Consider the following 19240-nt stretch of genomic DNA (forward strand, 5'->3'; position numbering starts at 1 on the left):
TGTGCCATTTTTGAAAATAGGTCCACGACCACAAGAATAGTGTTAAACCTTTGACTGGGTGGTAAGTCAGTAATAAAATCAAGGGACAACGTGTGCCAGGGTGCTGGTGGGATTTCCAATAGTTGTAATAGCCCAGCCGGTTTCTGCTTGGATGACTTGTTTTGAGCACACACTCCACAAAATAGGATGAATTGGATAATGTATTTACGCCACGTGGGCCACCAATAATTTCGTTTTACCTTGGCTAGGGTTTTAGCGATTCCGGGGTGGCCCTCGATCAAGGAATCATGATAACCGGACATGACTTGTTCTCGTAGTTCTTGGTTTGGTAAGAATAAACGATTCCTGAAGTAGGGCAACTGATCCTTTATCATGTAATGTTCTCCTTGTGCACTCCACATTTGTAATTGCTCCGGACTCATCAGGTTTTGGATTTCTTCATGTAATTCTTTCTGAGTTATGGTTGCTGTGATTCCTAGGAGCTTGTCACTCGGGATGATTGCTATTGGGTCAGGGGTCTGATACCCTTGCTCTTCCACCCGCATATGGGAAAGGACACCAGCCTTCGATTTTTCACCTGTGGTCGAAATGTAATTACGTAGTCATATTCAGCAAAAAAAAGAGCCCAACGTAGTTGTCATGAGGATTGGGCCTTTGCCGTTTTTAGGTACTGGAGGTTCCGGTGGTCAGTTATGATGGTGATTGTGTGTCTGGCGCCCAAGAGGTAGTGCCGCCATGCCTTAAAGGCTGACTTAATGGCCAGGAGTTATTTGTCTGTGATAGTGTAATTGAGTTCACAGGGTGTGAATTTACACGACCAGAAGGCAACAGGGTGTAACTGGCCCGATTCGCGGTCCTTTTGTGAGAGGACGGCTCCCATAGCCATGCTTGAGGTGTCTGTTTCCACCAGGTATGGGAGAACAGGGAGAGGGTGGCGTAAGATTGAGGCAGATGTGAATCTTGCTTTGAGTTCCTGGAAAGCCTCCTCAGCTTCTGTTGTCCACTGGAACGTTTTGTTGCTTTTCCTTAGTAATGAGTGATGGGATGCACAATTTGCGAAAATCCTGGGTTGAACCGGCGGTAGAAGTTTGCAAAACCCAGCCTACTTTGAACCCCCTTGAATGAATTTGGGGATGGCCAGTTCAGGATAGCATCTACCTTGTGTACATTCATTCGGATTCCATTCGGGCTGAGAATAAAGCCCAGGTATTCCACCTCGGAGACGTGGAATGAGCACTTTTCGAGCTTGGCGTAGAGCTGGTGTTGACAGAGTTTCTCCAATGCGGATCAGACGTGTTTAACGTGGTCCTGCTTTGATGCAGAATATACTAGGATATCGTTGATGTACACTAGAGCACAGACATCAATCAATTCCCGTAGGACATCGTTCATGAAGTATTGAAATGCAGCAGGCGCATTGCAAAGGCCAAAGGGCATTACTTGATATTCGTACAAGCAGTATTTGGTGCGAAAAGCGGTTTTCCATTTGTCCCCCTGTTTTACGCGAACAAGGTGATATGCCCCCCTCAGGTGTAGTTTTGTGTAGATTTAGGCATCTTTAACTTGATCAAGCAATTCAGGGATCAGTGGCAGGGGGTAGCAATTTTTTACGGTAGTCTGGTTCAGTGCGTGATAGTCGATGCACGTTCTCAAGTCCCCCTCCTTTTTCGGTACGAAGAATAGAGGACTGGCCGCTGGAGACTTCGAGGGACGGATGAACCCGTTGGCCAGGTATTGGTCAAGATATGCCTTCAGGTACTGGTTTTCTGGTTCTGTGAGTGCGTAAATTCACCCACAAGGGATTTGTGCACCGGGTATCAGGTCAATTTGGCAATCGTATGGTCTATGCGGTGGCAGGGTATTAGCCTGTTCTTTCTGAAAGACATCTTGAAAGTCCTGGTATTCACTTGGTAGAGTGCCGATTGCCACAGTCGCAAGCGTGGAGGTTCTGGTGTCTATTGGTTGTTTCTCTTGGCGATAACTTGTGGGGCGCAAGTCTCGGGAAAGGCCAATTCTTTTGCTCGCCAATCAATTCGAGGATTATGAGCTACCAACCATGGCATTCCCAAAATCAACCGGAACTGTGGTGCCTTAATGAGGTCGAAAATGATAGATTCTTGGTGTCCATCCTGGCACAGAAGGGTCAAAGCTGCAGTGCATTGGGATACTGGACCAGAAGCTACTTCCGTGCCCTCGACAGTGGTAACAGCATCGGTGGTTGATTTAGGGCATAACGGAAGCCCCATCTTTGCCGCAAGATCCTGGTCGATGTAATTCCCAACGGCTCCACTATCTATGTACGCTCTTACTGCGTGCATCCGAGATGGTTGTTGGTGATTGATCAAGACCACAGATAGTGCAAAATGGGAGGTCTGTAGTTCACTTTCTTCGCTTGACAAGTGGACCCCTACACTTGCCGGGCTGGGGAGTTTTCCGATTCCTTGATGGTATCTTCCTTGTCCGTGGCCCCTACCGTCCCCCTCAGTGGCTTCACAGGGCACTCTTTAAGGAAATGACCTGACCTTCCACAGTACAGACATAACTGCTGCTGTCTCCTTTTATCCCTTTCCGCTTTAGTCAAGGGGGATCTGACCCCCCCGATTTGCATTGGTTCTCCTGAACCTTCCGTTGTTCAGGCAGTATTGTCCTTTGAACGCACATACATAGGGCGAGGGTCCGGTCTGGTTCGATCTGCTCTTCGGTCCTGCAACCTATGATCCAGTTGAACAACAAGGTCAATGAATTCTGAGCAGTCTTTCGGGGGGTTCACTACTTGTGCGAGAACATCCTTGAGCTCCCCCCGCAACCCCTGATGAAATAACGTGGTTCTCTTCTCCACTGGCCATTCTGCTTCAACTACGAGTCTATTGAACGTGGCTATGTATGTTGATAGGTCTTGATTCCCTTGGTGTAGGGATAGAAGTTCGTTGTCTAATGCCTGCCCATGAGTACGACGGGCGAACAGCTTTTCCATCTCCTGCTGAAAGCCCCTGACGTCATGCAGCAAAGGATCGTCTTGGGCCACAAAGGGTACAGACCAGTCCGCGGCGCTACCACTCAGGTAGGATAGCACAAAAGCGACCCGTGATTAAGCGACCCGTGATTGCTCATTCGGAAAGGCCCCTGGCCTACAAAGGAAGTGCAGGCGGCACTGGTTCATGAACGTTGCAAACCTCTTGGGATCCCCCGTAAATCTTTCGAGCGGGGCCAAGGGAACTGCCCCAGGAAGGGTTATCTGAACGGGATTGGCTGATGGCGCTGGCATCGAGGGCACGCTTCCCGGCAATGGTGCATGCCCTGCTTGTGACTGGAGAAGTTGCCGGCTTAAATCATCAGTGCGTTCTTTGGCTACTATCAGCTCTCTTCTCAGGGTGTTGGTCTTCTGCCTGGCTGCATGTACTTCAGAATGTAGCTGCCCCAACATGTGGGCTAATTGGTCGGTTTCTGACGTTTCCATGTCGCCCAGGTGGATTTTAATGTGGGGCTTTGCGTTCTGTAACGCTCACCTGGTATCCACGGGGACGTCACTCAGCCTGTTCTGACCTCTTACGACCTCAAACCCTTCCCTGGAGGCTGTTTGACTGGAGACTGGGCCTGAAACACAGGATTGGTAGAGTTTAACTCCCTATTGTCTCTGTGTGCTTGAACCCCTTCTTCCCCGGGGTCCAACCCTTCCCTTTGATCCACAGCTCACCTTGTTTTCTTGGATACTGTGCTCTCTGTCCTGCCTTCAGCGCAGGGGCGCATTGATTGATGCGAGCACGTTGCTGCCTAGTTACTTCACTGGCAAGAGTCCGACAGGTAAGTATAATGAGTCTTTTGAACAGTTCTCTAACTTTGTTCCTTTCCTTCCTTAGATGATGGCCGGCGTCCAGGGATGGCGGCGTGCTGCTGAGATGAGTAGCGCTGAAGGTGAGTGAGAGCGCAATGCACCCCTTTCGTATTTGCATCGTCGATGCCGGTTATGAAGAACAAATGCGGTGGGTAAGCGCGGTGTGCGGCGCCTCTAGATGTTTCCACGCTAACCTGGAGTGTCTTTTCCCTCTTGCAGATGGATGAGAAGTTCCGGAGACAGAGTTCCCCAGAGTGGCTGGGATTCAGGTAAGCGTTTGAAGCTCGTACAGTATTTAGAAATAAGTGAAGATTCGCAGAATGCTTACTAATGCCTTTTTTCTGTTCTTTTCCCTTTTTCTTAGGAAGCGGTGTGCCGGGATGGGAATGACACCGCCGGAGATGCCCGCAGAACAGAAGGCGCGATGACTGATGGGCAGAAGCGCCGCAAGGTAAGGCTGTTCCTAGCGGTGTTCTTGCAGGAGCTGAGCACAGAAGAAAGATGCAGGCGTACTGGTGACCGATCCGAACACGGTGAGTGTCACGCTGCAGGTGCAGAAAACGCAAAGCATGTTTCTCAGCATGGGTGTGGCTTAAATAGTCTCTGGGTATCCCAGGTGTCGCTGGGCTGAACCACACCCAAAAGACTAGACCGCACATGCAGTTCTGGCAACCGAAATATGTGGGGGCATCCAGCTTCTCCCCATCAATGCACTACCAGTCCAATCCCCTATCCTATGGGAGTGAGTGAGTCTGGTGCCACAAGCGCCAAGTCTGACTCCAAGTGGGTCTTTGGAGGGATGGAGAGGCCCTTGAGGGCCATGTGGGTGATTGTGGCCTGGCTCCAGCCTGACATCTTGGAGGGCTGGGGACATGAGGGGCAGGAATCATGACACCAGGTTGTTTACCTGACATGTCCCAACGCAAGGGTCAGGCAGAGTCAGGCAATTAATCATAACTATGCACTCCTGACAGCCCTTCCCCATAGGGATAAAAGGTGGAGCATGAAAGCACACTTCGAGCGAGGCAGACCGTACAACGAGACAGCAATTCCAGGATGGCAGTTCAAGAGGCTGAGAAAGGCGGAGAGAACTGAAGGGACAACAAGGAGAGAAATGGTCCTACCCTTTTCGACACAGACCTGCAAAGCCTCTGTGAAAGGAATCCTTAGACTGCATGCAATAGCTAGCGTGGGCTGTAACAGATGTCAACGGTACATGGAGCCCTCCTACACTGATAACCAGGACGGGAAGAGACGCTTGCTACCGTAGTACCGTCCTTGACTCCAGAGACAAGAAAAGCCAAGCGGTTCACCACAGCCAGTGAGTCGGAGGGAGAACCGATAAGAAACCGAACTGTGTTGAGCAAAGGTTACAAATGGCAAAATAAGGTGAATCAAAGAACTGTTAAAACTGCAGGAGAAAGGCCAGCCACAGAGTGGTCCGGCATCACATGGGTGCTCACTCGAAAGACTCTGGCTGGTCCCCCCCTTTTTGTTGAAACTACCGATACCAGAAGGCCCTAGGAGAGCCGCAAGGAAAAGATCAAAGTGGTCCTACAAGGGTCGAGTAAAACTTCCTTTACAGTCAAAAGTCTTTGACCCGAAAAATAATTGGAGAGCTAAGGAAAATAAATCCTGTATTGTGATACAGCAGAGGGAACTGTATAACTAGCAAACGTGAACCCGGCTGAGGGATGCATGGAGAACGAGGTGAAGCATGATACCCCAATGAACATTGTGTTGACATGAGTGAACCCGACTGAGGGAGGTCCATAGTGGATTGTTAGACATTAAGACTTGTGAATGCAACAGGTGAAATCTTTGGAATAAAAGCTGTAGTGAACCTGACAGAGGGCGGCTAAGATTCGAGGAGCGTCTGCGGCCGGAAAGGGGGATCCAGGGGTGAAATGTCATCACCCAATGTACATGAGGAAAGGAACTTTTTTTTGTTATTTTAAACCCATCAGGTCCTCGGAGGCAAGAGACTTTTTGTAGAAAAGAGACTTTAACCACTGAAGACCCTAATACCAGAGAACGGAAGTGTAGTCTTGTGCCGGAAAAGCCTTAGAGTGTGCTGTGCTCAGGAGTCCTGCCTTGTCCCGTGCAAAAAATGTGGGATAGGGAAACCCCCGGCTATAACATCCTGACTTATCATTTGTGAACATTTCTTTCTTTTTCTTGTGAACACTATCTCACACTCTTTTAGAATTTTGCTGTAAGGATTGGCAATCTTTTTTTGTATAGGCCCTTTTATTTGTCAAGACGCCACTAGTACTGGCTTATTATTATTTGATGGTCGTAGCTTGCTCCCATCTTAGATTTAGGTTTAGATTAGGCGTTTTTACAACCCATTTATATAGTTTAATAAACACCCTTGAACTGTGATCACTTGTGTCTGTCTTTACTGTTGCCACCATGAGTTCCTTACATAACACAACACAACCTGACAAAAAGCCAATCAAACAAATTTCATGCATGATTCCCCCTTTGGCAGACAACCATAACATAACACAACCTGGCAATAAGCCAAACTAACATGACTTCCAAAAACACACATATGCACAACAGACCTCTGCTAAAATCCCATTCCTGCACGTGTACAGCAGTGAATCTATTGCCTGTGCTACAATCACATTTTTTACATGTGCACAGCAGTTTATCTGTCACATGGGCTGCAAGCACATTCTCATATGTGCACAGAAGATTTTCTTTTGCTTGTGCTACAATCACATACACCCAAGAGCACAGCAGATTGTCCATTGCCTGAGCTACTTCACCCACCATGGGTGCCTGTTTGCTGCCAATGCACAACTACACTCTTTGGCAGGCGACCATGTTCACCCTTACACGCAACACGCAGCATTCTTTTTTTTCGTTTTTGTTATTGTGTTTACAGTATACATGATATCTTATGCAAAAATACAAAATACAAAATATCAAGTTAAATCATTCAAATACACAATTTACAATATAGTCCCACATTTCATTAAGTTTAACATTGACACCCTTTAAATTCTGTCTAAAAGAACACTTTACTAAAATCAAACTAAAACCTATCAGACATTAATTAATTATCAAAAAGATTTAGACATACGATCTAAAACATATCTGAGTGTATCAATTTAGTGCGTTGTGTGTCAGACTCTGAAGTAATTGTTCACCATGAGGTACAACGACCTGTTGTAGGTCTTCGAAGATTTTTATCAAGTACCTTACCAACTCCAATGTAAGAGCATCATGTGCCAGACATTAATCTTTTCCACAGACTCGTTGATATGACTGCTGATGTGGAATGTACAAATGGTCCCAATGGTGTTAACCTTAAAGATACAGTTTCTAGACATTCAATAACAACATGATAATAATGATTGTGATGATCAGATTTACATAGCATGCGCACTTTCTGAGTTCTTTAGGGATTCCCAGTTTCGGACCTATCACCTCCAAAGTTGGGAGACCACTTTGGAGGTGATAGTGTTACGATACTGCTGTGAAGGAAACTTACGAAGATACAATCTGATGTCCCTCGTTGGTAAGTAGAAAATGCTCTTATTTCTGTATAATTTAAATCTGTCAATATCGTCAATGTCGGTTCTCTAATCCCAGCGTTGGATTAGGTTTTTCATAACCCACTGGGAAGTTTTACACTCTATATCTCCAATTGTCATATAGCTGATACACCGCTTTTTTAAACTTACAGAGAAAAGAATTAGAACCTCTGTTTCACATTTCTCCTAGATTCGAGCCTAGGCTGGGTTTGACCATATTCACAACCTTAATGTACAATAAAATACTTTTCTTCATGTATTATTTGTGCCCACCAAGATTGTAACCCAAATTCCAATCGAATTACACTTATGGGTACTGATTTTGACAAACCCTAAACCTGCTTCAAAATGTTACCTTCAAGAGAGTCTAAATATTTCCTACTAGTAGGGTTTGTCAGCTGACACCTTCAAACGAAAAAAGTCTATGAGAGGAACGAGAGAAAAAGCGCCTATTCTACATTTAATCACTTTCATTAAAGTTATGCATGATCTTACTTTCTCTTCAACTTTCACTCTCACTAACCGTGCCTTACAGAACAGATGCACTCAAACCTGTCCCAGCATTCTACACTGACCCATCAATGACATCACACACACAACAGGTGCACAGTAACAGGTTCCGACTGGCGCACAAAATTGTTTCGAGCATCAATGAAAAAGCAGCACACAGTTGTAAATGGCATTTCATTCCTTTTGTGACTTACTGTTTGAGTAGTACCCAAGGGGTAATTTTTTGATGAAATGTGATGCAAATTGTGCAATTTAAATAATATTTATTCAGCAACAATGGTCAAAACTACTAGCTGTATAGTGAAGTAACTCAACAAACTGGCCCACACTGGCCGAAAAAGAGGCACACTTTGACTCCCAAATATGGCCCACACAAGCATTTTATGTTTTTGGTTCGGACACTGCCGCAGTCCGAGCCTGCCCACTTCTCCTACCTTAAGCCAATTGAAATATAGAAGCCCTATGTTTGTTTAACATTCAGGGACTCATTTTAAAATAAAGCGTGTCATTCCATGAGGGAACAACACTTTTATTATTTGCTCTCTCTATATATATATATATAAAAGCACGTAATATGGAACAATTAAGAAAAGCATTTATCACGAAATGACACGCTTATTTTACCTAGGGTAAATAATCGGACACCCAATCTATTGATTTGCGTAGGAAGTACGTGCTGCTTCCTCTACGATTGAAAATCCGACAGCGGTGCCTGCGCGTGCGTACAGCGGTGCTTGAGAAGGATGCGCACCAATTACTCATAAGAAAACTACAACTCCCGAAAGGAAAATCGGAACAGTTCGGACAGTTGGTGAGCATGCGCGTTAATTCTGACACCGGGCTGCAACGAATGGTCGGTCCGGGGTATGCGCGCACTCCCCAGTCTGAAGCCTGAGGGGCGGGGCCAATGAGCGGCGCGCGGCCGAGCTGTCTGACTCCGAACTAGTCGCCATTTAGCTGTAGACAGTGGGAGGGACTGAGGTTCTCTCAGTGCATGGTGGCCGGATAGGGACCGGAGCTGCCTCCAGAGATTTGACAGGCGGAAGAGTAGCGCGCGGGCTCCAGTGGATTCTGCAGGAGGAGAAGGTTCGAGAATCCATGGACGCCTTGTGACGGCAGCAGGGGCCGGGCTCTGGGACCGAGGCCCCCTTGCTGTTCTCCTTGGGGACCTCACTCGTGCTCCGGCACGTAGTTCTGCCCGCTCCCGGCTTATGGCAGAGCGGGTCAGCCTGGCTACCATTGACAGGTCCAGTGAGGAGGTGGCGGGGCCCCTGCAGCTACTGACAAGAGTGAGGCGGAGCCTCCTCTCACGGGACACCGGTGGCCCCTGTATGCACTGACTGACTGACTTCCTTTTTCCAAACCTCTCCTTCCTTACTTTTCCCCACAATCTCAAATCTTTCCACCCAACTTCTCTCCAACCTGTACACCCCTTTGCCTAAACTGTCCTCTCAAACTTGTGTTCTTCTCTACACCTTCTTTTGGGCTCCCCTGCACCCAGACTACCGTCAATGCCAGTGCATCCCCAGCATGGATGGTGACTGTGGGAAAGTGCCGCCGGTGTCCCCTGCGCAAGCCCCTGTGCCACCACGTTGAAGAGCATCACACTGATTCCTAACACCAACCACCATGTCCAAGGAGCCGCAGCCCCCCACCATGGCCTTCCTGGCCCCGCCGCCGCGTTCAGGCTCCAGCAGTTCGGACACGTCGGTGTCTGAGCGGTTGGGTGGGCCCGGCCCGGGTGGGGATCGAGCAGTGCTGCTTGACGAGTTCCGCCGGCCCCGCAGGCACACCATGGATAAAGACAGCCGGGCGGCCGAGCACCGCTTCTTCCGCCGCAGCGTCATCTGCGACTCCAACGCCACTGCCCTGGAACTGCCCCGCAGCATTGAGCAGGGGCAGCAAGAGGAGCTGCCCGCTGTCTTCCATGTGGTGCATCTGGATGCAGCTACCCCAGAGGAGCACTGTCTGTTGGTTCCGCCTAGGATTACGCAGCTAGAGGCGGCCCCGATCCAGCGTCCCCATGAGGAGAGGCCGGAGGAGCCAGCAGCTCCCCCCGAGGATGCCAAGGAGGAGTTGGTGCCCCTGAAGATCGCCCAGGAGAAGCCTCCCGATGACAACGAGGAACTGGAGACTAAGGCCGTAGGTTTCTCCCCTGACGGAAGGTTTCTTAAGTTCGACATTGAAATTGGACGTGGTTCCTTCAAGACGGTTTATAAAGGGCTGGACACAGAGACCACCGTGGAAGTGGCATGGTGTGAGCTACAGGTGAGGGGTTCATCAAATCACTTTTGCCTCCCTTTAAATCAAAATGTTCCTCCTCTTTTTGTTGGATTTCGAAACGTGTACTTGTATTATATAGAGAAGACAAGTGGTATTGTGGTCATTAGCAAACATCTGCTGGCTGTGATGGTGACCTGCTTTAAGTGTCACACAGCCAACCGATGCCTATTGGTTGGCACAGTATTCTATGCTCCCACATATGTGCCCTCCCTGCACCCAGGATATTTGCCTTTTCATCCCAACTTTGTTGATCTGTGAACCACTTTCTGGCAAGCCTTCTATCCCCAGAAGCCAATCTGTCAGTTCTCAGTGCTCTGTTTTACCAGCGTTGTGTTCTCGTTGTCCTAACCTGGCTTTTGAACACACCCTTCGCTCCTCTCGGCCAGAGACGAACCTTTGGCGTGTCTGCTACTATTGTCTGACATTATCCTGGGCATCTACTAAATGCCCCCTTTTCGAGACCCCTACTACTTTTGCACAATAGCTAACCCACCTTTTTCTCGGCTCATTTCCTGCGCTACTGTCTTTTTGGTCCTATTGTCATGACACCCCACTACGTTTCCACGCCTCCTCCCTTCACGTTATGTTATGTTGGTTCTTTGCCTAGCTTTGTCCACCATTGTCCTGGCAGTTTCAAAGCACTGAGGTTGAGTACATGTAGGAGGGGAAGAGAAACGGGAGAAGGACAGCAGAGCAGGTTAGACATGCGACAGACCAGAGGCTATGGTCTGCATGGATGGTGCCCGGGTTGTGGGTTGCATACATGTGGTGACTAGGTGTTGTGATGGGTGTTCCGAAGTGATCTATTGTGCTTTGCCATACGCGCTACCGCGTGTCCTGTGGACGGTTCTCGGTTCAGTCAACCTTAGCTGTTGACATTGCATTAAGACACGTGTAGTGATGAGCTTGGCCCTGGGGTCAATTCATTGTTTGATGGATATTGGTCCATTGGTTGGTTATGCAGGTTGAGTCACGTGTGGTCTTGCAGTGGCCGGTGGAAAATCCAGCTGCAGGGTCTTGATTGTAAATGTGCTGCTGCATTCTGTTTAATCATTTATGCGTTTGGTGCCAACAAGGTTCGCGTGCCTTGCCTTTTCTTAAGGGCTGCTGTAGCATGGTACTTGAGAGCTGAGCAAGTTTCTTTCATGAAAGCAACTTCCCCCTTTTCGATACCTTGTTTCATCAGCCAGTGGAAGTTAGCTGTACGCGGTGGCCTTATTTAGTGCCACCAGTGACGAGTATATGCAGATTTTTTTTTTACATGCTTTAAAGTCTGACAGGCGGAGGGAACTGTCAAGTGAACTCAAAGTAGTAGTATCATTCATAGGTGTTTGTCTTTTTCGACTCATGCCTTGGCACCAACACGCCAGAAAGAGGACCGTTCCTTCCTAACATAAATGAAATTGGCGTTAAAGCCACCGGGGTGATCTTTAACTTGTTTTGCTATGGTAGCAAAGGCTCTACATAGTTTGGCAAAACGATGCTAACTTTTCAATGGCGTATGATGAAGTGCTTTATATTAGGTTCAATGGAGAATGTAACACTTTAGAGATACTGTTTTCAGCAGTGTTTTATATTTTTTAAATTTTTTTAGCTCCGTAAATGCTTGTCAGCTTAACTCTTACATTAAACCGGAGTAGTGGCAAGGAAAGCGTAGACGCATTGTTGACCACCCAAAACATCACTCACTTGCCTGAATGCTAAAATGGACCTTGAGGTTGGCAGAACTGGGGTAAAACATGGGACTCATTTCCCACCCATCTGTATTTTCTCGGTGATGCCGCTGACATAACAAGTCGTACCAATTTAATTTTATTGGACATTTGTATGGTGCCTATACACATGCGTTTCCAGGCGCCACAAGACCAGATGACCAGATGGGTGGGGGGGACATGGGAATCACAAAGTAGAAACAGAAAACAGTTATATTGGCCTTGTGACAATACTACCATGCAAGACGGAAGGGGGGCAGGGAAGTGTTGGGTGGGCTCTGGTGGCAAGTGCCAGGGGGAAAGTGTAATGACGAGAAGGAGCCAGGTAAGTTGGAACAACTTTAATCATCAACCTGAACAGCCGTGTCTTTGCCGCTGTCCCCACCTCCATCCAACCGCCAACGACTCGGCACGAGCATGGAATCCTCACGAGAATTCCACGCTTGTGACGAGAACACAAACCGGCAAAGCCATTACAACACTTACACACACACTTACACACACACACTTACACACACACACTTACACACACACACTTACACACACACACACACACACCCCCCCCCCCCTGAACATGCCCCAAACACCACAAGAGGAACTGGGGGGAAAAAACGAAGGGAACACAGAGAGGGGGAACACAGGGAAAGAATATTGCCTAACAGGCAGGAGGAGAAGATTGGCCTAAGGAAGGCATAATTAAAAATCCTCAATCACGGTAAACTCTAGGGCAAAGTCCTTCTACTTAGCTGGCACTTTCTTCACTCTCCTTGGGCAGATACTTGTGTCATTGCTAGTCTCCCCAGAAGAAGTATGCTCAGTAGGCCCCACTTCCGCATGGAATCCTCAGGAGAATTCCACACTCGTGAAGAGAGCACAAACCGGCAAAGCCATTACAACAGAAAGGGATGAAAAGTGCAGTGAACAGGGATGACAAAGTTGGGCTAGTCCAGTTTAGGGAACCTGAGGGCAAGTGCAGGACAAGGATGCAAAGGTACTGTTTGGTTATACACTTTGTGAATGGCTAATGAACCCAAGTTGAGCATCAGCAGCGTACTGCAGTGTGAGTTGTTCTTATCTGCTTCACTCGTTGGGCTCCTGCCTTGTTTAGTTTTACTGAAGTTTGCCATTCTGGCTGGGTTTACCAAGATGGGACAACATATATTTTATATATGAAAAGCTACACATTATTCCTTTTTTATGCATGTCTGTTTAAGGTCATATTGCGAGCGATTAGCTTGTATCGCTTTGTGTCTTTGAACTTGAAACGCTACCCTTTAATCAGTGGCAAATTTAAGACAAAGGGCCCTGTGGGCAAGTTTGACAGAGGCGTCTGCTTAATCCATTTGGAAGATTGTGCAAACACTTTCAGAATTGCTGCGATTACATTTATTTATTTTTTTAAGCCGATTTTGACATTTGGAAATTTCCATACTTAGCTGGATGAGTGTAGATTTTATAAGTATCCCAATTTTTGGATTGATGCAATATCCATCTTTATGAGCATGGTTTTATGACCCTGATTTTAACTGTATTGAGAAACTGTCTTTTTATATAATATTTTAATGTTATGTTTTAAACTGTATTTAAGGTTTGTAAAATAAAAAAATGCACAGTAAAAGATTTAAAAGAAAGAGAGCCCTGGGTAGACAGGACTTTGGGGCAGGGCTTAGGGTGGGGTGACTTAATGACTGTCACAAGTGAGGCAATGATGAACTTAAGGACAAATGTTCCTTTTTATTTTATTTATTTTTTTTAATGTGTTTTTTCCTATCATTGGAGTGTGTTTAGTTTGATGTCTCTGGCTAGAAATAGCCTATTCACATCATCAGGTTTTGCTGCCATAATGATTTGCCCAGGATCGCTCGATTTGCCACGTGTTTTGGGTCACGTGTGACTTCACCCATGCAGTTGAATAAGGAGTGTAAATATCTCCCACAATTTATTATTGTGTGAGCCATGTACTATGGATTTCTTTGAAATGTGCCTGCTTTTACCAGTTGTGAAAATCAGGCAGATTCCATAGGAATCCACTGGTTGTCCACCAGCATAAGAATCCATGCTGGAGGAAAACCAAAGATTTGGCAGGGAGACCTGGAAGTGTAAGCGAATAAGCGTAGGGTTCGAATTGAGGAGAGCTGGGAGCCATTTAGCTCCTGTTTCGCATAATTCCAACAGCAACCAGGAGCTACTTTTGGCTCCCAAGTCTAATTGATGCTAAACAAAAACACCTATGTGAATTTACTCTGCAAATATGTAAATACACATTAGGACACATCTTATGCTTTAAAAGATCATATGGGAGTCATCCATAATGGGCAAAATGATAGGTTCGCATTTTATGTGGAGGTTATTTCCCAGAACTTATGTACTAGCTCCTGGTTCCCCAGTGGTAGCTCATGGTCCTGATTAATGCTATATACCCAGAAACGGCGTTTAACTTCTGCTTATCCAATCTTAATTTCGATGCCTGTAAAGTGTGCCGTACATAATCCTGCAGGTTGTAAATCGGTTGTAAATGCTTTTACCACCACTTTTCCCACTCTTCTGGACTTGGAAAATGACCCCCTATTATTGTAACTATATTTTGCATTTTTTAAATGAAGCCCACAAGTTCCAGCATGCAAATGTATGAACCTTCAGTTTCCTATAGGCAAAAAGTGACGTATAGCTTGTTATCTGCTACTATCCTTTCTTATCACCAAACAATCACACTTGAATAGCTTATTAAAACCGTATATAATTCTAAACGTAAAGTGCCACGGCCGTTTTCACTGCTAGTTGGCTGTTCCCATCACTAATCATTCCCTGTTGTAAAAGCTCTGCAGAAGAGACATTTGCAAAAGATGTGATCTCACTGTGGAGGCGTGTTTAGCCCTGGCTGTTTGCTTTTGAGGCGAGGGAGACTGAGCAGGGGCCCCATGGGCATTTGTCACTTGTCCCATTGCTAAATCCTGCCTTTAATGCAGGATTGCCATCCCCAGGGTGACCTAGTTATGGCGACCCATAGCATGGGAAGGATTCCTTGTTGCTGAGGCAGTAAGGTTACCTACAGCGGCACACATTGTATTTTTGTTCACTTGGTAAACAAAAGCATATAGTTAACTGTGCTGCATAGTCTTGCACTTCCCACGGACTCCATTGAAACTGGCCTGTTGGTTATGCAGTGGGTGAGGTGTTGTGTGATGTTTCGTGGTCAGGTGCGTTGTTTTTACTATGGCAAGAACACAATTACATTGCTGAATATGAGACTGCAGAAGTGCCCATTTATTACTGTTTAGTCAGCATAAATCATGACCCTGTGTAGGGCATAAATTCGTTTTTTTAATTGATAGCAGAGTTTGCTAATTTAACATTTTCTTGATTAGCAAGCAAACTTATTTAATGAAAAATATTAGTACACAATTGCTAATGTCCCCAGAAATGCGTTCTACTCAAGACCTAAAATGGTAAACAATACAGCATTTCGTGTTCTGCTGAAATAAGACAATAGTGAGATGAGTGTCTATAAAATGTAAAGGTTAGCTGCATGGATAGACACAAATACATAGATATAAGTCTCTGAAAAAGGTTTTCAGTGCAAGACTATGTGCAGCTTGGGTGCATTGGTGTTGCGCAGGGCAGTGCCCCGTATAGTAGATGGTGACCCATCATTTGCTTTGCAAGGTGAAGTTCAGGTGTTAATGAATCGCAATGTTCACATTGTTAAAGGTAAATTCGTAGCCTGTGACTAAGTGCATAATATGGGGTTGCGTCGGGCAGGTTAATTGTCAAATTTAGGTGGACAAACTGGACCTTGCCGGTCATGGATATCAACTGCTTTCAATATAGTAATACATTTTAGGGGTGGGCAGGGCAGCTAACGCCCCAAAGCCGAAGTGCAACATTCCAGCCCTGCACACCCATGAAAGTGGTGTTTGTCAGTATTACCACTCTGAGCTGCCATCTGGGGCACCAATAACTTTTTTGTTTTTAAGGGAACCAGGCTTTGTGCAATTCATCTCGTCTTAAAACGAATTTACACATTCGTCTGTGATTGGAAATAACAATTTCCAGCACCTGGAGGTGAGCCAGGGTGTGTGCAGGTGAGTGGGCAGCGGTGGTAGGGGTCGAGATGTAGTACTTTGGTGGAGACTCTTCATGGGGCACCGCCTCAAAGGACAGGGTGAAGGCTCGGCAGAGGCCCAGCTGGCCGGCATCAAATGGGGCAGCTACTTGCAGATGCCAGCTGTCTTCCCCCGCTGGTGCCAACATATAATGCAATCCTAATAGTAGAGCAAAGCAAGCTCTGGAGGATGACAACAGTGTATGGTATTGCAGTAGATCTGTAGCTGTACATACTGGATAGAACTATTGATCGTTACTTTGTGTTAACATCCTGTTAGCTTTGTTTATCTATTATGCACGAGGAAAGCAAGAGACTAAGCAAAATGGATGGAGTAGCAGGCAGGGAACTGGGCAAACTAGGTGGACCTTTGTAGTTTGCTGTCATCTCACTTAGAGGCTAGCTGGTGTAAAGAAACCAGGCGATGAGAACAAATGTCAAGAAGTTTGGGATCAGCTCATGGGTCGAGTACCAGTTGCGCATATGTGTATATAGCCAGCAGGTCTCAGAACTATGCTTGTTAATTAAAGCATTTCGCCGTGTGATCATGTACATTTTCAAAAGGTGTTCACTAGTCAATATGACGCATCTTTCTAAAACAAAATGAAATATAGTTGACACCCTGAATTTAAGATTCTTTAACCTAAACTTTAATGAAAACATGGTGACAATGCAGCAATATTGCAGTTTTACAGGAGCAATGTTGCAATTAAAGGACTGTTTAAAAACAAAAAAAAAATATATATATTCATACATTTTGGCCTTTGCGGAACATAGTTCGCTTTAGAAAAGTATCATCCTGATTGCAATTATTTGAAAAATAACTTTTCCTGGATAGCAATCCCACAAAGGCCTTTGACCTTAAGAGTGGAGGAGATGATTACTCCTTGAACATGGTAATTTAAATGGCTTGCTCTACTACACAATTGTCCATTTTAATAAGCAAACCTACAGAGTTGCATAGCAAATTGTTATGCGACGCTGCTTATTTTATGCCTTGCTCTGTTTAGCGAGCATACCTGTCGCTGCTCTGCTACAACGTGTTCAGTAAAAAGCAGCAACCCTAGATTAACACCAGTTCAGACCTATATATAAAATCGCATTTTGACCATCTCTTCTCTTATAAAAAAAAAAATGGAAAGCAAAGAGCAAGACATAAAATACACTTTCAATTATCCCCGTTTGTCATGCCCTAGCTCTACTCCATTCTTAGTTTTATGACTCCCTATATCTGTTCCAAGCCCTATCGTATTTTGTCAATGACTGTTCCACCCAGCGCCTTCGAGGCTGCAGTTTAATATTTTATCTGCCCTTTCTGTGAAGATTAAACTATAATAAGTTTCTCTTTCTATTAGCCTCTACCTACACGCCTTGTTTTGTTATCCTCCAATTTTAAATGTTTTTTTATTGGTGATTAGCTCATAAGAACTTTTCACAACAAACCGCAGTTTAACTTCCATACACGTATAAAACAAAATTCATCATTTGCTAAAACCGAGTTTACAATAACATTTTCACTTAGTTAAAAGTACAAATTAATAACGATCACCATTTACTCAAGTTAAAAGCACTTTCACAATGTCATCAAGGTGGCAGCAAATAGACAATCACACTGGTCTTGGGAATAACTCAATAAGAAAGCGTAGTGCTGCAAAACGCCACGTTTAGATCTGGCAATACAAATGTTTTTCCATACACTAAAACTTGATGGTTCCTTAAAATCCTGTATAAGACTAACCAAATTATATAAACCGTGATTGAGCAGTGTGTGACATTCAAACCGAAGATGGAAAATTGTCTATTTTCACCTGGTCAAATCGGAAGATTCTTTTTTTCTGTAGCCCCAATGATCTCTTTGGTCAAGAAGAGATTGAAACTTAGCCGTAAGAACTGGGTATGCCAAAATGCATTTGGAATCTTGTGCAAGTAATACAGAAGCATTCCTGCTGGCCTCGCGTGTCTGAATACAACCTATATTTGCGAACCTCTTCAATTGTTAAGATCCAGTCCAGATGCCAAAACGTTCTTTTAGCCTTTTAGCTAGGTTCCCGTCACCATCACCAAAGAAACACCATACTGCTCCATGCATACTTCACATCTGGCTACCCAGTTGTTGAGGGATACTGGTCTTTCTATCGTCTGCTTTAGCTGCAACCAAATCGAAGATTCCTCAGCTGCCACAATTTTTGCAAAAAAAAGACCTTTCCATACTGCACTAATGTTAATGGAGCGCAGTCCCAGCCAATTGGTGATACGGGTACACCCTCTGATATATTTAATATTTTCTTTCAGATGGTGCCTTCCAAGCGGGGCTAGTCCATACTAGCTGATAATAAAGCGTTTCTACACCATAAATGATTACTAGCACCACCTTTTATTATAAAACTCAATCACTGAGAAAAATGAGAAGTTTCTAAATTTCTTACTAATCTTCGCAGCTTGTGCAGAAAGAGAAATAATTTTAGAATTTTTGTGTGATTAAAAACCTCTTTTAAATTGGTGCCCTCAAAACCCCAACTATATAAAAATGTTAATACCTTTTTCTAATTTCATATCTTCTAAATGCCATTTTAAAATTGGGATCTTTTTCCTACACAGTTGAAGAGAGCTTTTGGTTTGGGAATATTCATGTGCAGCTTGTTTAACTTAGTATAGTGCTCCAGTGCCACAAGTCGGGGTGTAATCCATAAGCAGCATCATCGGCATACAAAAGATAATTCTTGGGTTGTGATGCTAAGAGGAGAAAAAAACGCAGCAAGAACTAAAAGCAGAAGCAATGTCTGAAATTAACTAAAAAGAAGACGCGCTAAAATACAGCTTTGCTACTCTGACTTGGGGCAGATAAATGGCCTTGTCTATTCATCTGTGGTTTCTCAAGACGGTTAGTAGTTTAGTAGTATGAAAGGTTGTCGGTTTGTTGTGTTTTTGCTCTGTGTTCTGGAGCTGAGCTGTGCTCGTGAGTGATGGACCTAAAGACCTGGTGTGGCAGGCAAGGTCAAAAGGAAATATGTTGTGTATGGATGGTTGTGAGCGGAGGTTGGTGTGTTGCCTTGTGCAGTGCTTTTACCCTCGTGTGGGTAGTTGTGCTTGGGTGTGGCAGGCCAAGGCAAAAGGGAGTGTAGTTATTTTTGAGCGTATGTCAACCTGTTGTGCTTTGTTTTCTTTGTTTGGTTCGTTCTGAGTGTTTGGTTTGAGTGTGTGTTGGGTTGGTCTTGTTTCTCTTTGGGAAGGTGATGTGTGGTAACCTGCATGG

At 45.3% G+C, this 19240-nt stretch overlaps 1 protein-coding gene across 8 annotated transcripts in view; it reads left to right on the forward strand.

Moving 5' to 3' along the window:
* Positions 1 to 8738: 8738 nt before the first annotated feature.
* The window catches only part of WNK1 (WNK lysine deficient protein kinase 1), a 2404646-nt gene continuing 2394144 nt past the window's right edge, over positions 8739 to 19240 (forward strand). For 3 of the 8 annotated variants that reach the window (XM_069628602.1, XM_069628603.1, XM_069628605.1), the window contains exon 1: positions 8740 to 10158. In XM_069628602.1, coding sequence (XP_069484703.1) covers positions 9520 to 10158 — 639 coding nt within the window. In that variant the 5' untranslated portion in view covers positions 8740 to 9519. Of the gene's footprint in view, positions 10159 to 19240 lie in introns of all 8 variants that reach the window. The other 5 variants (XM_069628606.1, XM_069628607.1, XM_069628608.1 and 2 more) reach the window with 3 other exon arrangements.

The sequence above is a fragment of the Ambystoma mexicanum genome, chromosome 12 (assembly GCF_040938575.1).
Source record: "Ambystoma mexicanum isolate Mex_15411 chromosome 12, UKY_AmexF1_1, whole genome shotgun sequence".
Taxonomy (NCBI): domain Eukaryota; kingdom Metazoa; phylum Chordata; class Amphibia; order Caudata; family Ambystomatidae; genus Ambystoma; species Ambystoma mexicanum.